This window comes from Lupinus angustifolius, chromosome LG11, assembly GCF_001865875.1.
Source record: "Lupinus angustifolius cultivar Tanjil chromosome LG11, LupAngTanjil_v1.0, whole genome shotgun sequence".
In the NCBI taxonomy this organism is placed as follows: Eukaryota; Viridiplantae; Streptophyta; class Magnoliopsida; order Fabales; family Fabaceae; genus Lupinus; species Lupinus angustifolius.
Genome location: NC_032019.1, coordinates 3,836,361 through 3,855,426, shown reverse-complemented (window position 1 = coordinate 3,855,426; position 19,066 = coordinate 3,836,361). Strand labels below are relative to the sequence as shown.

General features: G+C 30.1%; 2 protein-coding genes across 2 annotated transcripts in view; both read right to left on the bottom strand.

The window, feature by feature from the left end:
- LOC109360020 (inducible nitrate reductase [NADH] 2-like) overlaps nucleotides 1-11,679 on the bottom strand; it is a 32,305-nt gene extending 20,626 nt beyond the window's left edge. Inside the window, exons 1-4 of the mRNA XM_019604757.1 lie at nucleotides 10,586-11,679; nucleotides 10,297-10,437; nucleotides 9,500-9,732; nucleotides 7,877-9,217 (exon numbers count right to left, since the gene is read on the bottom strand). Coding sequence (XP_019460302.1) covers nucleotides 7,877-9,217; nucleotides 9,500-9,732; nucleotides 10,297-10,437; nucleotides 10,586-11,570 — 2,700 coding nt within the window. The 5' untranslated portion in view covers nucleotides 11,571-11,679. The remainder of the gene's footprint in view (nucleotides 1-7,876; nucleotides 9,218-9,499; nucleotides 9,733-10,296; nucleotides 10,438-10,585) is intronic.
- On the bottom strand, nucleotides 455-1,139 carry LOC109360033 (probable calcium-binding protein CML29). The gene has a single exon (XM_019604776.1). The coding sequence runs from the start codon at nucleotides 1,035-1,037 to the stop codon at nucleotides 561-563; it is 477 nt and encodes a 158-aa protein (XP_019460321.1). The 5' UTR covers nucleotides 1,038-1,139; the 3' UTR covers nucleotides 455-560.

Sequence of the window (19,066 nt, the reverse complement as noted above, 5' to 3'; positions counted from 1 at the left end):
TTTCCTTCGGATCAATGTTCTTTGAATTGTCATATCTTCTTCTGATCAATGTTCTTTGAATTGTCATATCTTCTTTGGATCAGTGATAAGTGTTTTTTAGTGTTACCCACTGTTAGAGTAAGAGATCTTTTTGGTTCCATTGACTAGCTTTTTTTTCTGCCAAAATTTTGATGTAATTTCATTATTCTATATGGTCATTTCTTTTTCTATTATTGTCACCTCACTGATCTACATGCAAAACATGTCTATATTCTAAGTTTCTATCAGTTCATTAAGATTGTTTGAAACCACTTTAATTACCTGCTAGGAGGGAAACAAGGACACAGCATTCACCTTCTTACATGTAACAATTTTAAAGTCATTCATCTAGATCGTTTAGCGGCTTAAGATATCTTTCTAGTTTGTACTTTAAAATTGCAAATGCCATATTGAAATATATAATATAAACAAAATCATGTACAGCATAGCATTCTTATTCCTTAATTAATTATGAAAATACATAGTCTTTTACATTATACACATGATTATTGAGGATCACACCATATGTAGTATATATTAGCTTAGAGGAGAGAATCAACTATGAGACGAAATTCATCTAAGCTCACAGCTCCATCTCCATCCATGTCAAGAGAAGTAACAATGTTTTGACACTTCTCTAGAGACAACCCTAAACCTAAATTTCCCATAACTTCATGCAACTCTTCACCCGTCAAAATTTCACTACCATCTTCATCCAATGCTTCAAATGTTGTGCTAAGAACATTAGAAAGATTCCCACTCTCTAAGTCCTCTGTGTTCATCTCCAAGAACTCACTTATGCTAAGTAACCCGTCCTTGTTCTTGTCTCCATTTTGCATCATTGCCCTCACTTCTTGTTCACTAGCTTTGTACCCGAGTGATGCCATTATTCCTCCTAGCTCCGCCTCTGTAATGCGTGCATCGTTGTCTGCATCGAAAGCTCTAAATGCCTCGATTAGTTGCAGAACATGATCCAGTGTCTCAATTTCAGCAGATAGAAAAGAACCCATTTGAGTCATTCAAGAATGGGAGCTTAGAGAATATATGGTGTAGTACTTTGTAATTGTTTAGGGCTGATTTGCAGTCTATTTAACATAATTTGAAACTATATAAATAGTTGAAAAGAGGGACTAAGAAATGAGAATGTTGAGGCATTTGTGTCACTATGAAGGCATATAGGAATAAGAATAGGATGTAATAATTCTTATAAAAAGTTTATTCATTCTTATCTTCCTCCTTTTCTATCAGAATAAAGTTACACAATTTGTGACAGTTGTTGTTATGCTAACTGATTTAGTTTTATTAACTGTATCTACCAAAAATATAGTATGAAATGTAATTAATAACTAGAAATAATGTTTAAGAACTCATTTTAAGCATATTGTAATAACTAGTAATCCTCCTTGTATTAAATGTTACTGGAAGACAATTTGGTTGAGATCATATATCTTAAATTAATACAACCTGACTTTTATTTCCTTTCAAATAATTAAATAATTCAGATAGAGAGTTTAACATCTATGCATGCTTGCAGCTGATTGTAACTAGCAAGTTGAGGAAATCTCATTCTTGATGATTAGATACCCATCCAGCATCTTTCTCCTATAAAATTATCTCCTAGAATAACATATTCATAGGTCACTACACCCTTCTAGAAGCGAAATTATCTTTTGTTGCACTTAACTAACTCATTTTCATTTTTCATCAATCAAATTAAATGGACCAACCAATTACGACTCAGAAGATGATCCATAAATGACCAAGTGATATTGTAACTTCAAATTAAGCCGATACAAATCGTATTTTTTAAAAGGTTCAATATTTTGTATAAACAAAAATATATATTTTTCCTAAGCTAGCAAAATAATAACGTTATAAGGAGCAAAAGGGATATTCAGCCTGTATTTAAGAGAGGACACACTAACCCCTAAAGAAATGGCTAAGATGCAGAAACAATACAAACCCAAATATTTAAACAACATTGTCCAAAATCATTATTGGGTAGTAAAGATGATTTGGTGTTCAAGCAACCCATGCACACCATCATCGGCAAGAAGCTTGACCGAGGAAAACATAAACCTGGCCCATATGACTCGTACCAAATGACCGAGAAACCTGGCCAAGGATATGCGCATGACTCGTACAGAATGACCAAGAAGCTAGGCCAACACACGGGCCAGATCATTTTCTTGTAATGCAACATGGGCTGGTGATTATAAAACACCTTTCATGGAGTTAGATAGTGGCTTTTCGATGAAAACTAGGGTTCATAGTGTCTCGAGTGTAGAGCAAATTCGGCCTCTTAAAATATATAGGGTCTAGAGTGTGAGGACTCTAGTCCATTACACTCATTATGGGCCATTAACATAGAACCATGCAACGTACACCTATTGATTGGGTTCAAACCCATAAACATAGAATCAGTAACAAATGAATCACTTAATATAATAGCTGAAATTCAGAAAATTCTAACATGTTCAACTTAAAGCTAGTGCCATCTTTGTGGGGGAAAAGTAATTGGCCAAATTTCCTACCGTGTCCTGGTTTAATATTTTAGATAGCAAACAATATTACTTTTATGGGTTATTGGTGTAATTCTCCCATGATTTTTATTTTAATATGTTGCAAGTAAGGGAAAGATGTTCGTAATTTTGTTGGATTAGAATACTTCATGCTCCAAAGAAATACAATGGCTGGCTTATAGAAATAAAAACCGAACCTTGTTATTAAAATATCTTTGGAGGGATACCTCCAACATCTTGATTTAATGTAATAAGCTATGAAGCACGGATACGTTGAACATCCTCACGTGTCGGTGTCGGACACGTATCCAACACGGATTCGCTCGGATTCGTGAAGGATATGTATCCTTAGAGTATCTAAAAATTAAAATAAATAAATAAAATAAAGATGAAGACACATATATGATACATTTTCAACAAAAAATAGGATAAGATGTGATACATTTTATCAATTTTATGAATTATTTTACTACATTTTCTAGTTTTGGCACTTGAAATTTTGGAGGACAATAATTTACAATTTCCATTATATTTTCTACTTTAGATATTTTGATTTATACTTATAATTTCATCATATTTTATGTATTTTTTACTATTTTATACATGTATCCCTAAACGTACCGTATCCTATATTTTAGAAAAAATATGTACCGACGTATCAGATACGTACTGTACCCGACACAGGTATATATACCCGTGCTTCATAGGTAATAGGTAAACTAATTTATTTTTTAAAAATAATAATTTTTATGTCAGCAAAAGTAAAAGGAATCAAAATATATTGGTACATATTGAAGAAAAACAACAATATACCAACCAATCAAATAGAGAAAGGCAGAAGAAAATTAAAAATAAAGTTATAATGAAAAAGAGTTAATTTCATTAATAAACTAGCAAGTTACCCGTGCATTTGCACGGGACGGTATTTTTTGTCGCATGATTAAGAACACATATTACATATGTATTTATGATTAAGAATATGTATATTGTTCGTGCATTCGTATGGTTAAAACCATATATGTTATCAGTGTATTCATATTGTTAAAAATTATTAATTATATATAAAATCATACGGTCAGACCATACGGTTTAACTGTTTAAATCGGATAAACTTAATATGAGACATCTTCTAGTTTAACATATTGCTCGACTTTTCCAACATTGTTTTTTACACATGAATTTATAATTTCATTATTATTTGATTCTAAAATAAGATTAGTATAAAAATAAGTATTATTATTTGAATCTAAAATAACTACAAACAATATGTTATGATTCATATTATTATTATTTTAATATTGCTATAGTAACATTATATTTTAATATTGGATAGGTAATCATATTCCTTTTATTTTTAAATAAATCACATATATTATAGAGTTAATTTGTTATATCATCATCTTATTATATTTTTTAACTTAGTTGATTAATTGTGTATAATGTCATTTTTATAATTGATCCATAAAATTTGAGTTTTTATATTTATTTATGACATTAAAAATATAATTATTTATTTATCAATATAATTATAATTGTGCATTAAGTTTCTAATGTTAAATAATTGTGTAATATGCTCAATTAATCATGCACGTTATGAAATTCAATAAATCAGAATAAATTATAGATTAATGAATCCAAATATAAACAAATTGTCGGAAATGATGTAAAATATTAATGAGTAGATATTACTCAATTAATATTCCATAAATTCATTAAATATAATACTGCAAATTCATATTTCATTTTTGTATCTGATTCATAAATTCAACCAACAAATTGAATATAAATTGAATTAAATATTTATATTCCGAAAATTTATTATTTATGGCAAATTTATATCAATAATAAGCATTGCTTAAAATTAGGGAATTATAAATAATTTAATCACAATATAAATCAAACAAATTAATTATTACATCAAATCAAATTGCTTTAATATTTTGATTGTCACGTCCTATCAAAAATTAAATAGAAATTAATCCAAAAACGCAATGAAAAATCAAATCACAAAACTAATCATAAGAACAATTATTTAATTTTTAGATAACAGAATAAAAGATATTCAAAGACAATCATGCCTAATAATTTTAACTAACAATTGATTAATTATGTACAATATCATTTTTGTAACTGACTGAAAAATGTTGAACTTTTATGTTTCTTTATGATATTATTATTTAATTATTTCTTTATCAGTATAATTATAAATATGTATTAAGTTTTTAATGTTAAACTAATCATGTAATATGCTCAATTAATCACGCTTGTCATGAAGTTGAATGAATCTTGACAAATTACATATATATAAATTGATCCATAAATTCAAATTTTGTAATTGATCTATAAATTCAAACAAAATAGAATATAAATATATTTTGCAAATTTATTATTTACAATTATGAAAATTTATATCTATAATGAGCATTGCTTAAAATTAGCGAATCATAAATAATTTAATCAAAATATTAATCAAATCAATTAATTATCATAATCAAATGAAATTTCTTTTATATTTTCATTATTACATCATATTAAAGAGAAATTTTTCAATCAAAAAACACGATAAAAAATCAAATAATAAAAATAATTGTGGAGGACAATTATTTAGTTGTTAAATAATAGAGCAAAATACATTCAAAGACAATCATGCCTAATAATTTCAGTTTTTAAAGTGTAACTACCAATTACTATTACTCAATTAGTACATTCAAAGACATTAATGAATAATTATTACTCAATTAACATTCCATAAATTTATTAGCTATAATTATGCAAATTTATATTATATTTTTGTAACTCATCCATAAATTCAAACAAAACAGAATATAAATGGAATTAAATATTAATATTCCATAAATTTATTATATAGTAGAATATAAATGAAATTAAATTGTCTTGGTGGTTATGACTGATATGATGATCACATTTACTATGATTAATTAGATAAAATATACATATTCAACAATTAAACATGCCAAATTATTTATGATGAGAATAAATTTTTTTAAAGATTATTCTTACTAATATAAGGTTTACAACAATTTCGAACATAAAAGAACAAACACATAATAAAATTAAAGAATTATTATTCTACACTAAGATAATGAATATAACCTCTAATTGTTGTATGTGAGATTTCTTTTCTGCAAATGTCGAAACAAAGAATATGACCAATTCGTATTTCCTGCTTTAGAAAAATAAAGCACACATGAAAAAATATTTTAACAAATATCATGTGAGAAAAAATAATCAAATTCATTTATTGTTGGAGAATAAAATTGAAGATTTTAGTAAGATACACATAGACATAACACTAAAAATAAAATTGAAGATTGACGAATGAAACATTAGATTGTAGACATGTGAGAGAAGAATACGAAAATATGAAATGATAATGGTGGAGAAGTAATTCACATATGAAAAGAGATTCAATCCCCTTTATTGTGAGATGTAATTTCTTTATAGAATAAAAAACAAATGAGTCCATTAATCATTAGAATTAAATTGTACAATGAACAAAAATGGAAGGTTAACATGTTTTGGAGGGAAAATATTGATTGAGAGATTGACATATGTCATGAGGGACATTTAGTTTTGATGAGAGGTTAACACATGTCATGAGGGCTTGAGAGATTAACACATGTCATGAGAGAGTTTTTTTTGTTATGTAGGTAATAGATAGATAGTTTGTAGAAATAAAGGTTAGTAGGTAATTAAGAAACAACCAATAAGATGATTTGTTTCAACTATTCCTTTCCTTGAAAGCAAGGAAAATTATTGTAGTAATGAATCTAATCACATGAACATATGAAATAAGATAATGAAGCTAACGAGGAATCTTGACAATACAAAAAAAAGGAGTGAAAGAGAGGGTGCATGGGTGTGTGTGGAAAATGGATCAAAGATTGGAAGATGCCCTTTCGGTGAACTAAAGAACACGTATGTTTGCTTGACCTGATGCTAATGTTGGATCAAGTGTCCTGAGATGACCTTTCAATTCACCAAACAACATGTACATATATTATATTGACCTAATCCTGATGTGAAGGGTGAGGGCTTGCACTTACTTTCAAGTTAGCAACTAGACATGTTGCTTTTAAAACATTCACTTGTAGCATGTTTTATAATATTAAATATATACTAATTTTACATATATTTAAAAAAATTGGATTATTTTTAGTTTTTAATTTTTGATAGATCAAATTTGGTATAGTTGAATCTATATTCTAAGTGCTTTATCAGGGGAGCACATCTGATGTTCCACACTTTGTGTCACTCCATGTGTCATACGCTTGTGATTGGTGAGAAAAATATTTAATAATTAAATTTTCAACTTAAATATATTTTTTCTGACCAATCATAAACTCATGGCATATGGAGTAAGAGTGACACAAAGTGTGAGATATCAGATGTGTACTCTTTATTAACTCCTTCCAAAAGCTTTGCTATTTAAAATATAAATATGTCGGCACTTTTCATTTTGTAATGAGATCAAAATTAATCATTATGTATGTCAACTCAAGTTGACTCAAATGGTTTTAGATATTTGAATTGGACTTTTCCGTTCAAGTGGATTCAAATGATTTCTTATTAACATATAATCTCATTTTGTTGTTAGCATTACTAGACCTGAAAGGCTGAAACTTACCCTTCACATAAATTTTGTCACAGGGTAAGGTTCTAGTTGTAGAGAACTTTTTCATGAAAATATGATATAACTTTCTTATCCATGTAGTAATGAATTCCCATTATTGTGTTTTACCTTTTAATAAAAAATATTACGCATCTAACTATAATTTGTTATGTAAACCAGTAACCCTCTTGTTGTTTAGTAGAATAGTAGTCCTCATATAATAATTAATTAGAACAAGGAATAAGAAGCTTGATTAATACTTGACAATATTTTCATGTAAAATTTGAAGTTTTATTTATTTACACTTGACTGTAGTAAAAAAACGAACTTGACGTATCAGTCTACATTCAAACCTGCCATGTTTGAACGAGTGTTCAAAACATATTTTGCACAAAAAAATCACACTCCATTTTTTGTTCATTCTTTACCCCTAAAGAATAAAAAATAAAAGAAACTACAATATAGATCATACACAAGTTATACACATCCATATAAGTTTATATGCAACACAAATATATATTCCTCTGAGAAAATATATTTGTTTGTCTCAAATCATGTCTCATACGCTCTCTCATGTCAATAAAAATGAAGTAAAAACAATAAATATTCAAAATTTCTAATTGACAAGACAAATTTTTATTGACACGACACAACGTATGAAACAAGATTTGGACATCATCAAAGAAAATCGTTCCTCCATAACCTAAAACACCAGCAAATCGTTCTTAATATCATACCCCATCTTCTCCAAATTGGGCTGCACTGCAAACTGAATCATAGGTGGTGGTCCACAAGCCAAAGCCAATGTATCCTTCGAGGCCTTTGGAACATGTTCTCTCATGATACTATCTGTTATGAACCCTACGCTATATTCCCAACCTTCCCTTATGGTTTCTTGTACAACATACCAAACTTTGAGACGATCATGGTACTTCTTTGCCCACGCATCAAGCTCTTCCCTCAGCAATATATCATCCTCAGTTCTATTAGCATACACTACATGCATTTCAGTTTGGTCCTCTGGATCCTTCAAAATTGCTTGTACCACTTGGTAAATTGGTGTTATTCCAGTCCCACCAGCCAACATGGCTAGCCTCTTAGCAAATTTGTCTTTCCCATGAACCAAAAAGTTCCCTCTTCCATTGTATTCTATGTGACCTAAGGGTCCTTTCACTTCCAAGACCGAACCAATGGGCAAAGAATCCAAATGCTGAGACATGGTTCCACCATTAGGGAACTTTGGGTGCATCCCTTTGAAATAAATCTTGACAACTAGTTCAAAGTACCCTACTTCATCGACACTACTGGTTGGAGTGTAGGCTCGCATGCATAGCTTACCATCAATGTTGGCACATAAGAAAATGTGCTTCCCTACAGGCAGACCCAGGAGTTGGTCTTCATAAGGTAACGCAAAACGGAAGAGCCTAACATCATGGGAGATGGAGATTTTGGACACAAGCTTGCATGGGATTTTCTCGCGTGGGTTAAGTGCCACGCTACGTAGTGGTGTTGTAATTTCCTGGATAGTTGTCAAGCTCAAATGAGTGATCATGTCAGAATTTCCATGCATGGAGTTATTTGGTGATGAATCTGAATTGTAGCCAGTGGTGATGAGTTGTCCGATTCGATAATCCTCAAGCATTTTCTTTGCTTTGTCTGAATGAATAGCATCGAACTCCTCGGTACAATCGGTGCCGGCATTGATGAGGATGCTGTCAGTGCCGCCGGGGTGGTCTTTCAGGAAGCGTGTGCAATCGTAGACATGGCCATGGACAATGATCCAAGCGGAATCAGGGTTGGTGTGCTTTTTGACTTCAGAGATGGAGTACATTTTGGAGGAGGTGTTCATGAATGGGGTGGAGACACTCTTCTTTAGGGTTGGGTGGGTGGGTTCTGAAGATTTTTCAAGGTGTCTTTCTTTGGCCATCCACCCACCGGATTGGTTTCCTGGTTGAGTTGGGTGCTCGAACACTATGCCGATTTCTCCCTTGTGAGGCTTGCACACGTTGGTTTTCACTTTGAACCAGCAGTTGTTCATCATGCCCTGCATATTTCACACCAAAAATATCAACATAGATTTCACATCTTGGTTATGTTAGGTAGAACAACCCGTACTAATTGATCTATATGAACTGAACTAGCAATTTTCTAGTACTAATATATATATGTGTGAGTGATGGGTATGGAGATTCACTAGGGTCCTCATGTATATTAAATATTAATTAATAGTTATTATAATATATGCTTGCAAATAACAAGATTAAATATTTATGAAATAATAACAAAGAAAGAAGAAATAAAAGGAAAGGAATAGATAGATATATACCATAACATTCCAAATGAGTTTATGAGGTTGGGTATTGTGGGACTCGTCCCATGCACGGACAGCAATTTCCTTGGCCCCAAGCAAGTCCAAGACTTCTACCTCCAATGACCAAAAGCACCAACACCAATACTTTCCATATTTGGTGGGTTTCTCTTGGTGCTCCAACGTGCATACGTACCACATTTCTCCACCGTCCATTGTTACTTCAACTCGTGTCACTTTCCTTCCACCTCCTGCAAGTAATACAATACCAATGTCACTCTATAATGTTATTTTCATACTTAAATTGAAACAATTTTAATTTGTTCTTTTCTTTTTAAATGGATTTTTGAAGATAGGGGTAGAGATAAGAGATAAAAAATAAAGGAGATGAAGACATAATTTGATTTATAGAGAAACTATTCAAATAACACTATTATAATTCTAAATACAACATAAACATTCTAACTTTCAACTCAAGTTGCAACCACAATTCCAATACAACTTTAGTGTTTTATTTTACTTTTAATTTAATCCGAACGAACAACCAAACTTTAATATCTTTTAGTTGCTAATTTGGGAGTTGACTTTTCACCAGTAATTAGCTTTAGTTAATAACTGTTCAACCAAAAAAACATATATCTTTACTTATGTAAGTTCAAGTGATTTATTTATTAGTACTGTATTGATTTTTTAGGCAAACTAGTAGTGTATTGTTTTGTATACATACACCTTTCAATATTCCAATTAATGAATTGAATAACAGTATCTGTAATGTGATTCTAAAAGCTGATAGGAATGGAAAACCCCAAACTCACCAGAATAAGCGTAGCCTCTCATTACATAGGGGCTCTGAGTAGTCCATGAATTGATGGGCAATATCTCTTCGTGACAAGGCGTTGTTATCACCGAGTTTATGTTTAGCTCATTGATAATATACTCTGGCTTATACCACCATGCTGCATTCACAAAAATATCCGATCAACTTCTCCTATCATAATAATACTCGAAAGGTAAAAAGCAATAGTTGTGGATAGAATTATGGTAAAATAGTAATATGATGAAATTGTTGAAAGTAACACTAGTGTATGTTACGGATAAGAGTACCTTCAGCATTGGCAAGTTCTGCATCAACGTGGGAAGGAAGGACTCTATTATCCTTGTAATGGTAATAATTATCACATTCCTTAGTAGTCACTATGATACGCTTGAGCCATTTCACCATGCGTCCTCCAATGAAACCCGGAATGATAACACGCAAAGGGAACCCATGATCTGGAACCAAAAACTCGCCGTTTTGCATGTAAGCAAGAATGATATCACGTGAAGGATCCATCGCAAACTCTCTCTTTATACTCGTTCCATACTTGGAACCTCCACCACCAGGTAGATCCTCAGCACCTTCGAAACAAACATGTAACGCGCCCTTGGTGCGCGTGTATATCCCACACTTTCTTAGCACGTGCCTTAACGGAACACCGCGCCACACGGAGGTGGAAACACCTGCGGAGCCCCAGTTGAAGCCTATGCTCTGCCTCACCATGTTTTGTTCCCTCCTGCGGTTCCCCGCGCATACTAGTGTCACGGGGAACTCGCGGATAGGGAATTGGTGGACGAGCTGGTCCATAGTGAACAGGGTTGGTCGCTTGACCAATCCAGTTATTTCCACGGTCCAGTCCTCCCAATTGATTTTCGGGACTGGGCCGTGGTTTCGGACATAGTGGAGGGGGACAGGAGTGATGAAGCCATGGTGCATGAGACGTGGGAGGGGTGGTTCGGAGTTGAAGGGGTGCTTCCCTGTGAGGCGGACCATGGAGGCATTACGGTGGACCCAGTGATCCGCGGTTCCTTCGTCTCGTGGGTCTAAAATAGATGATTCGAGTTCAGTGTTGGCTTTTTGTATGAGGTCGTCGAAGTTGGAAACGTCGTCGTTTTCATCGTCGCCGGAGGAATCTAAATAGATACGATGGAGGTCGTGGTTTGAGGAGAAAGTGGTGCCATTATGAATTGGTGAATTAGAACGGTAAGTGGAAGTGGGGACGCTGGGGTTGCAGACGACGCCGTATTGACGGTTGTTAACGGAAGCCGCCATTCTGAGAGGAGGAAGAAAAGTGAAAGTTAATTCAAATATTAATTAAGAAGGTTTTTGTGAACATGAGGAATGTAGTGGTTGTTGAGAAAAGGAAAATGGTATTGAGAGTGGAGTTTGTGTGGCTTATATAGAGAGGAAAATAGATCAATTATCTCTTTTAGCTAATATATATTGACATTCACATCTATATCCATATTTCTATATCTATACTATATATAAAGCCAAAACTTGAAATAACTTTCTTCATGGTGTAATTTTCATTTCCTATATTGCCCTTAACATTATTTAATTTTTACAAAAAAACTATATAATCCTAAGCAACTATCACCAATAGATTAATTAACCACATATCTCATCTTAAATTAAAAATTATCATAAACACAAAAAATGTAATATAAAGTACATCAAACACAACAAATACATTTTATTTCAAAAAAATGAAATATATAAAAATTGAATATGTAGTATGACACAATATTCGCCGGCAGGCACTTCGTGCCTGTACACACTAGTTATATATAAAGCCAAAACTAGAAATAACTTCCCTCATGGTGTAATTGTCATTTCCTATTTTGCCCTTCACATTATTTAATTTTTACAAAAAAACTATTAATCTTAAAAATCACTACCAATACATTAATTAACCACATATCTCACCTTAAATTAAACATTATCATAAACACAAAAACATATAATATAAAGTACACCGAACACAATAAATACATTCTAATTCAAAAAAATGAAATATATAAAAATTAAATATGTAGTATCACACAATATTCACCGACAAGCACGAAGTGCCTGTACACACTAGTATACATAGTGTAAAAATTTCTTACATTGTTTATACATAAATTTTTCCTCTTATTTTTGAAGAATCAATAATAATTAAAAATAAATAATAAAATAACAACATATAGAATCTTACATTGTTAATGAATACTTTTTTTCTCGTTATATATAAAGCCAAAATTCGAAATAACTTTCTTTATGGTATAATTTTTATTTCATATTTTGCCCTTCACATTATTTAATTTTTACAAAAAAAACTATATAATCATAAGCAACCACCACCAATATATTAATTAACCACACATCTCACATTAAATTAAACATTATCATAAACACAAAAAATATAATATAAAGTACACCAAACACAAAATACATTCTAATTAAAAAAAATGAAATATATAAAAATTGAATATACAGTATCACACAATATTCGTCGGCAGACACAAAATGTCTGTACACACTAGTATGAATAAAAGAAAATACTTAAAAATAAGATGTAACAAAAAATAATATTATCTAATAAGGAATATAATATCATTTAGAGTATGTAATCCTCATTTATATATAATAGTGGGTGACTTAAACCATTACAACTTGTTTATGGTACCATTAGATTCTCCAAACTAGATTAAGAATATGATTTTATTTTTTTAATTAAGAAATAATAGAAAATTATAGCCGTTGAAAAAGAAAATTACCAAGAAGAAGATCCCCTTCCCACTTACTCAGGCCAATCCAGTAAAATCAAAGTTTACTTGGTATTTGACATATTCTGATTTCAACTCCTCCCATGTATTTAAAAAAAATCGGTATTAGAATATGAGAATGAGATTTTTTTGAAGATTTTTTATTTATTTTTTAATCAAAAATAATATGTAATTATAATCATTAAAAAAATTGTCACATATCTCAATCATATTTGATATTGAACTCTCTAGTACTAGACAGGATCTCTCGTTCCAAATTAAGTTAACAATCTACATTTAAAATTATTTTAAATAAAATAAGTTTAAAAATTACTAAAAAAATATTTATGTTACATTTCAGTACTTTTTGATGATCTCATCCATCTGACATGTTAATCTTGTCTTTTTAGCATAGCTGCAATTAGCATCGCAAAATGAATTATTATTCTTTTTAGAACAAATGTGAACGTTGAATGCTTCTGGTCTGGTTACATCGTGGGACAATTTTTAAATGCCCCCATACAAATATGAATATTCGTAGGTATATTTCATGAGAAATTATTCATTATTTATTTAGAATTTAATTTTATATATTAATAAACTATCAATAATAAATATTACTTAAGTTATTAATTCTGAATCATGTAATATTTTTTATTCTTTGAGAAGGCTACAGACGCTGGTCCTCATATATATTTAGCTAAAACTATGTTCATACACTTATTTGTTTAGAGGGGATTTTCACGTAAAAATCATTGGATTATAGGTCATGATTTTAGAAGTTAGTTGAAGTACTTTATGTTTTATAATTTGTGATATATATGTTTTTTACATTATTTTATAATTTTTCTTTAATTTATTTGTTGGTTATACAAACACCTTAACTTATTAGTATTCAAAGAAACCATTAGGAAGCCCAAAAATTAATACTTGTGGTTATATTAATTATCACGGGTGTTAATGCATATAACTCACTTTTTCAATAAAAAACAAGAGGGAAAAAACAAATAGTTATTACTTATTCATACAACCCTTTTTGGAAAGGAGAAAGAGGTTATTAGATTATTACTGGCCATAACTCTACCTCTCAAAAACTAACTTATAAGGAAATAATATCACAAGTAAATGTTTATTGGATAACATTTAAGTGATGTAGGACTTTAAAACCTTAACAGGATCACTCACAACTAAAAATAATTCATCCGGAATATGAAAATTTTCAACAATGATTGTCGTAGTCTTAATGGGTCAATTAACAAGGATGGCAGATCCTTTGTCCGGGATTCTGTCCCCAAATCATATCCTAGTTCAATCAATTTTAAGTTAGTAATATAGAAATGTAAAATTTTGTTTTAAAAAAAATTCTATTTATTGTCATTTTTTAATTGGTGGGGACAAGGAATTGAGAGATGATTTAGAATAAGTGATTTAGTTCCCAACTAACAGTGATTACAAGGCAGACATCCATACTAATATTCCCCAATCACTCACCTGGATGGGTCAAGTTACTACAAATGTCACTAATGTCTTTGACTCATTAATGTCTTTGACGCACTATTAATGTATTTTTGATTCGCCATTAAGTGCTATTGGCTCGCCATTAATGCGACCTGACATTTCACCTGCCTCCGACAAATCGAGATTTGCAGACCTACAGGGTGGTTAAGGACAACCCACCATACCCCCGCATTGGCCATCAAGTACTAACCAATGGTCAGATGCCACGTCAGTCGCTCCAAACTTTATAAATAGGAGACTCCCACACACGAGGTATCAATTAATATTCATTTCCTCATTTATTGCTTATATTCATTGCTCTTGCTTTAACTTCTCTCTAATTTACTCTCATTCTCTCTAGAAAACCACATGTTGACTTGATCATCAGATAACCTTTTCAAGTACCTTCCCCAACAGGTTCAGACAACACTCTAATTAAGACTCTTCATCTCATCTACTCAACCGGAAACCTGATTCCGACCATACCCAATCAACATAAAAGAAGAAAGGCCAAAGTCAAATTAATCCATCCATGATTCACATAATTAACTAGCATTATATATATATATATATATATATAGTTGTATATAAAATTGTGAAAGAATTGAGAAAAAATCATTAAAAATGTGATAAAAATTTAATCATTAAAGTTTACATATTAAATCTAATACAAATATATACTTCTTAATATTTTAATGCTAGTTACTACAAATTTATTCATTAAAATTTAATCACCTGGATGGGTCAAGTTACTACAAATGTCACTAATGTCTTTGACTCATTAATGTCTTTGACGCACTATTAATGTATTTTTGATTCGCCATTAAGTGCTATTGGCTCGCCATTAATGCGACCTGACATTTCACCTGCCTCCGACAAATCGAGATTTGCAGACCTACAGGGTGGTTAAGGACAACCCACCATACCCCCGCATTGGCCATCAAGTACTAACCAATGGTCAGATGCCACGTCAGTCGCTCCAAACTTTATAAATAGGAGACTCCCACACACGAGGTATCAATTAATATTCATTTCCTCATTTATTGCTTATATTCATTGCTCTTGCTTTAACTTCTCTCTAATTTACTCTCATTCTCTCTAGAAAACCACATGTTGACTTGATCATCAGATAACCTTTTCAAGTACCTTCCCCAACAGGTTCAGACAACACTCTAATTAAGACTCTTCATCTCATCTACTCAACCGGAAACCTGATTCCGACCATACCCAATCAACATAAAAGAAGAAAGGCCAAAGTCAAATTAATCCATCCATGATTCACATAATTAACTAGCATTATATATATATATATATATATAGTTGTATATAAAATTGTGAAAGAATTGAGAAAAAATCATTAAAAATGTGATAAAAATTTAATCATTAAAGTTTACATATTAAATCTAATACAAATATATACTTCTTAATATTTTAAGCAAGAGATTATCAATATATTTGAAATTCCAAGGAAAAAGTTTAATCAAAATATTAAATATAAAGAAAGAAAAAACTATCACTTCATCCATTTCTATCTCTCAAAAGAAGTTAACTTCATCCACCTTTATATGTGTTTAAACTTAGTACACAATTACATTAAATGTGTGGCTAACAGAATTGAGAATGAGAAAATTTTAATCAAAAAATGTGACAACAAATTAATTATTTAATTTTGCATATTAATTATAATAAAAATATATACTTCTTAACATTTTAAGCAATATATTACAAATTTAATTTTAAAAAATATATAATAACTAACACGTCAATTTGGAACTTGAGATTGATATTATCAGTCAATCTAGTCTTTCACATTACAAAGGTATCAATTTAGTCTCTAATTTTGTCAAACTTAAGTCCATTTACTCCCTTTGAAAAATCTATAAATTTTCACTTGGGACCAATTTGAATGATAATTTGCAAACTTAGGGATAGATTGTCTGACAATGTGAAAAGTTAGAGATCAAATTCATACCTTATGATTTTAGGCACCAAAATGTCTCATAATGTCTATTTCATGGATCAAAGTAACATTTAATTTTAAGTGGTGGTAAATAGTATACATGTTATGTATTAAATTTATGTAGCGATTTATGACGGTGATACATGTTTTTATAAATTTATGAGTAAATTAATGCACAATTCTCCAAATTTTCGGTTCGCTATAGGAGCGCTTTCAATTTATAAATATAAATTAATTTGAAGAGAGCACGATTTATAAATTATCTATTTTATATATAAAACCAAAATATATTATAACTATCTATATAATATAATTTTCACTTACCTATTTTGCCTTTATAATTAATAATTATTATAATATTTTCAGAGGTTAGAGGAAGTTATATCCACTAAATATTTCAAACTACCGATGTAGTTTTTAATAATATCACACTCATTTTTATATTTTTATCAAAAAATTATAATATCATGTACAAAAAATATGATATAATTTTCTAAAATAAAATATATAAAAATTATATGTTCAATACTAAAAAGTAAGAATATAGGTCGGCAGATACGGAGTGACTGTCGACACGCTAGTTGTGATAATATACAAATATCATACATCATGCACATAAATGAAGGAAAATGTTAGCCTTGCAAAAAAAAAACTAATTTATAAAATACAAGTTCCTATTTCATTTTATAAAATATAGATTAATCTTACATGAACTTCTATCAACACCATACATCCTTCACATAAATGAAAAAAATGTACACTAACATTGCAAAAATTATATTTTATAAAATATGATGAATAGATATTTCAACTAAATTTTAGTTAATTGTATTAATATCTCACCAAATTTAAATTTATTTTAAATATTAATCATATTATATCAAATTAAATATGAAATTATTATGATATAACTTTCAAATCCTTTTGTAAACAATTGAGCATCTACATAAAATACTATTTTTTTGTTAATATACAATAAACATGTGAAATGCACGTGTCTATAGATTCTTATCTAAATAAGTTCTAAATATTTAGCGTAGTTCATGTATTTAAACACTAATGGACAAAGCATTGGTAAAACTCTAAAAAGATAATTAAAAGAAGATGACAAACAAACTGAATAATTATATTCAAGCTATCTCTGAACTATTTAATATTTAAAAACATATCCCAATAGCCAAGGAACCCACACAATATAGAAGGAATAAGAGAGTGAGATCCTTGGTTTACAATATGGAGAAAATGAATTAGATTACTCTATAGTATTGAAAAGAGAAGTTAGATTTTGATATTGATTTTAAAAGGAGAAAAATCATATTATTATATATAAGGGGTAAACATTAAATATTTTTTTCTTTTATTTTTTATGTATTTAACTCTCCATTATCGGATAGGATAGGATCCTCCTCAGAGAAAATGGGACACAATAATCTCAACTGGAGGAGGCAACTTGGTAACTAATGAACAAGGTTGGCTCTTAGGTGAAGCCTGGAGTCACATTTGTATGTGGTGTCTCGTTACTTCATATTTCTCTATCACTCTTTATCTCCCATTCATCCATTCATTGTATTGTGGTGGGTAAAAAATCATTTTATATTATCATTTCCTTCAAAGTTACTAATTAATTGATGTTAGATATTATAAAGGTGGATTTTTTTTTCTTAACATTTTATTAAATAGATATTAGGAATGGAATCTTTGAAATCGTATACAAATTTATTATTTATTAATTATGTTAAACATATATCGGCATCTCTGATGTTATTGATAGTTGGTGTAATTAATATTACCTCAACATAACTCATATTCAATTGCTGGTGTCATCCAAACAATGAAACCATGTTGATAATTTATTTCAAGTGATTGTATAAATTTTCTTCTTCTTTCAAATAAGTTCTAATATTTCAAGTTGATTAAATCATTAGTTTTCAATTTTAAATTAGCATCATAAGTTGTTTAGCTATTATTAATTTAATAAACTAAAACTAAATTTTAAGGATATGGATTCAAAAAATAAGGGAATATTACAGCTCAGTTAATGTTGAACTCAAAAACGCAAAGATGTAAATTTTGAGAATTATAAATAAAAACTATCGAATAAGACCAAAATGGAAAAAATTAATGTTATGGTACCAAATTGAAAAGTGAAAATAACTTAAACATGTAAGTAATTTTACCACATTGCTTTAATGATAAGTAAGAAAGTGTTAATCTAGTAGTATAAAGTCTTGTTAAATTTTAAAAATTAATAAAAAATCAAAAATTTGTTTCCTACGAACGACACTTGTTGGGAGGGACAATCAAACACTTTGAAGCGAGTTAGTTTCTTACAAAAAAAGGGAGAGGAGATACCCTTGAATATAAAAAAAACATTATTTTAATGATAATTTGATTTGATGTGACAAAATAAAATTAAAAGGAATGCTAAATATGTGGAAAAAATATTATGTATATAAAAAAAACATCACAATGGATTTGAAAAAATAGAAAGTACTATAAAGATGGTAAAAAATAAAACAAATACATTCACAATTTCATATTTTCCAACCCCCATGTTGATG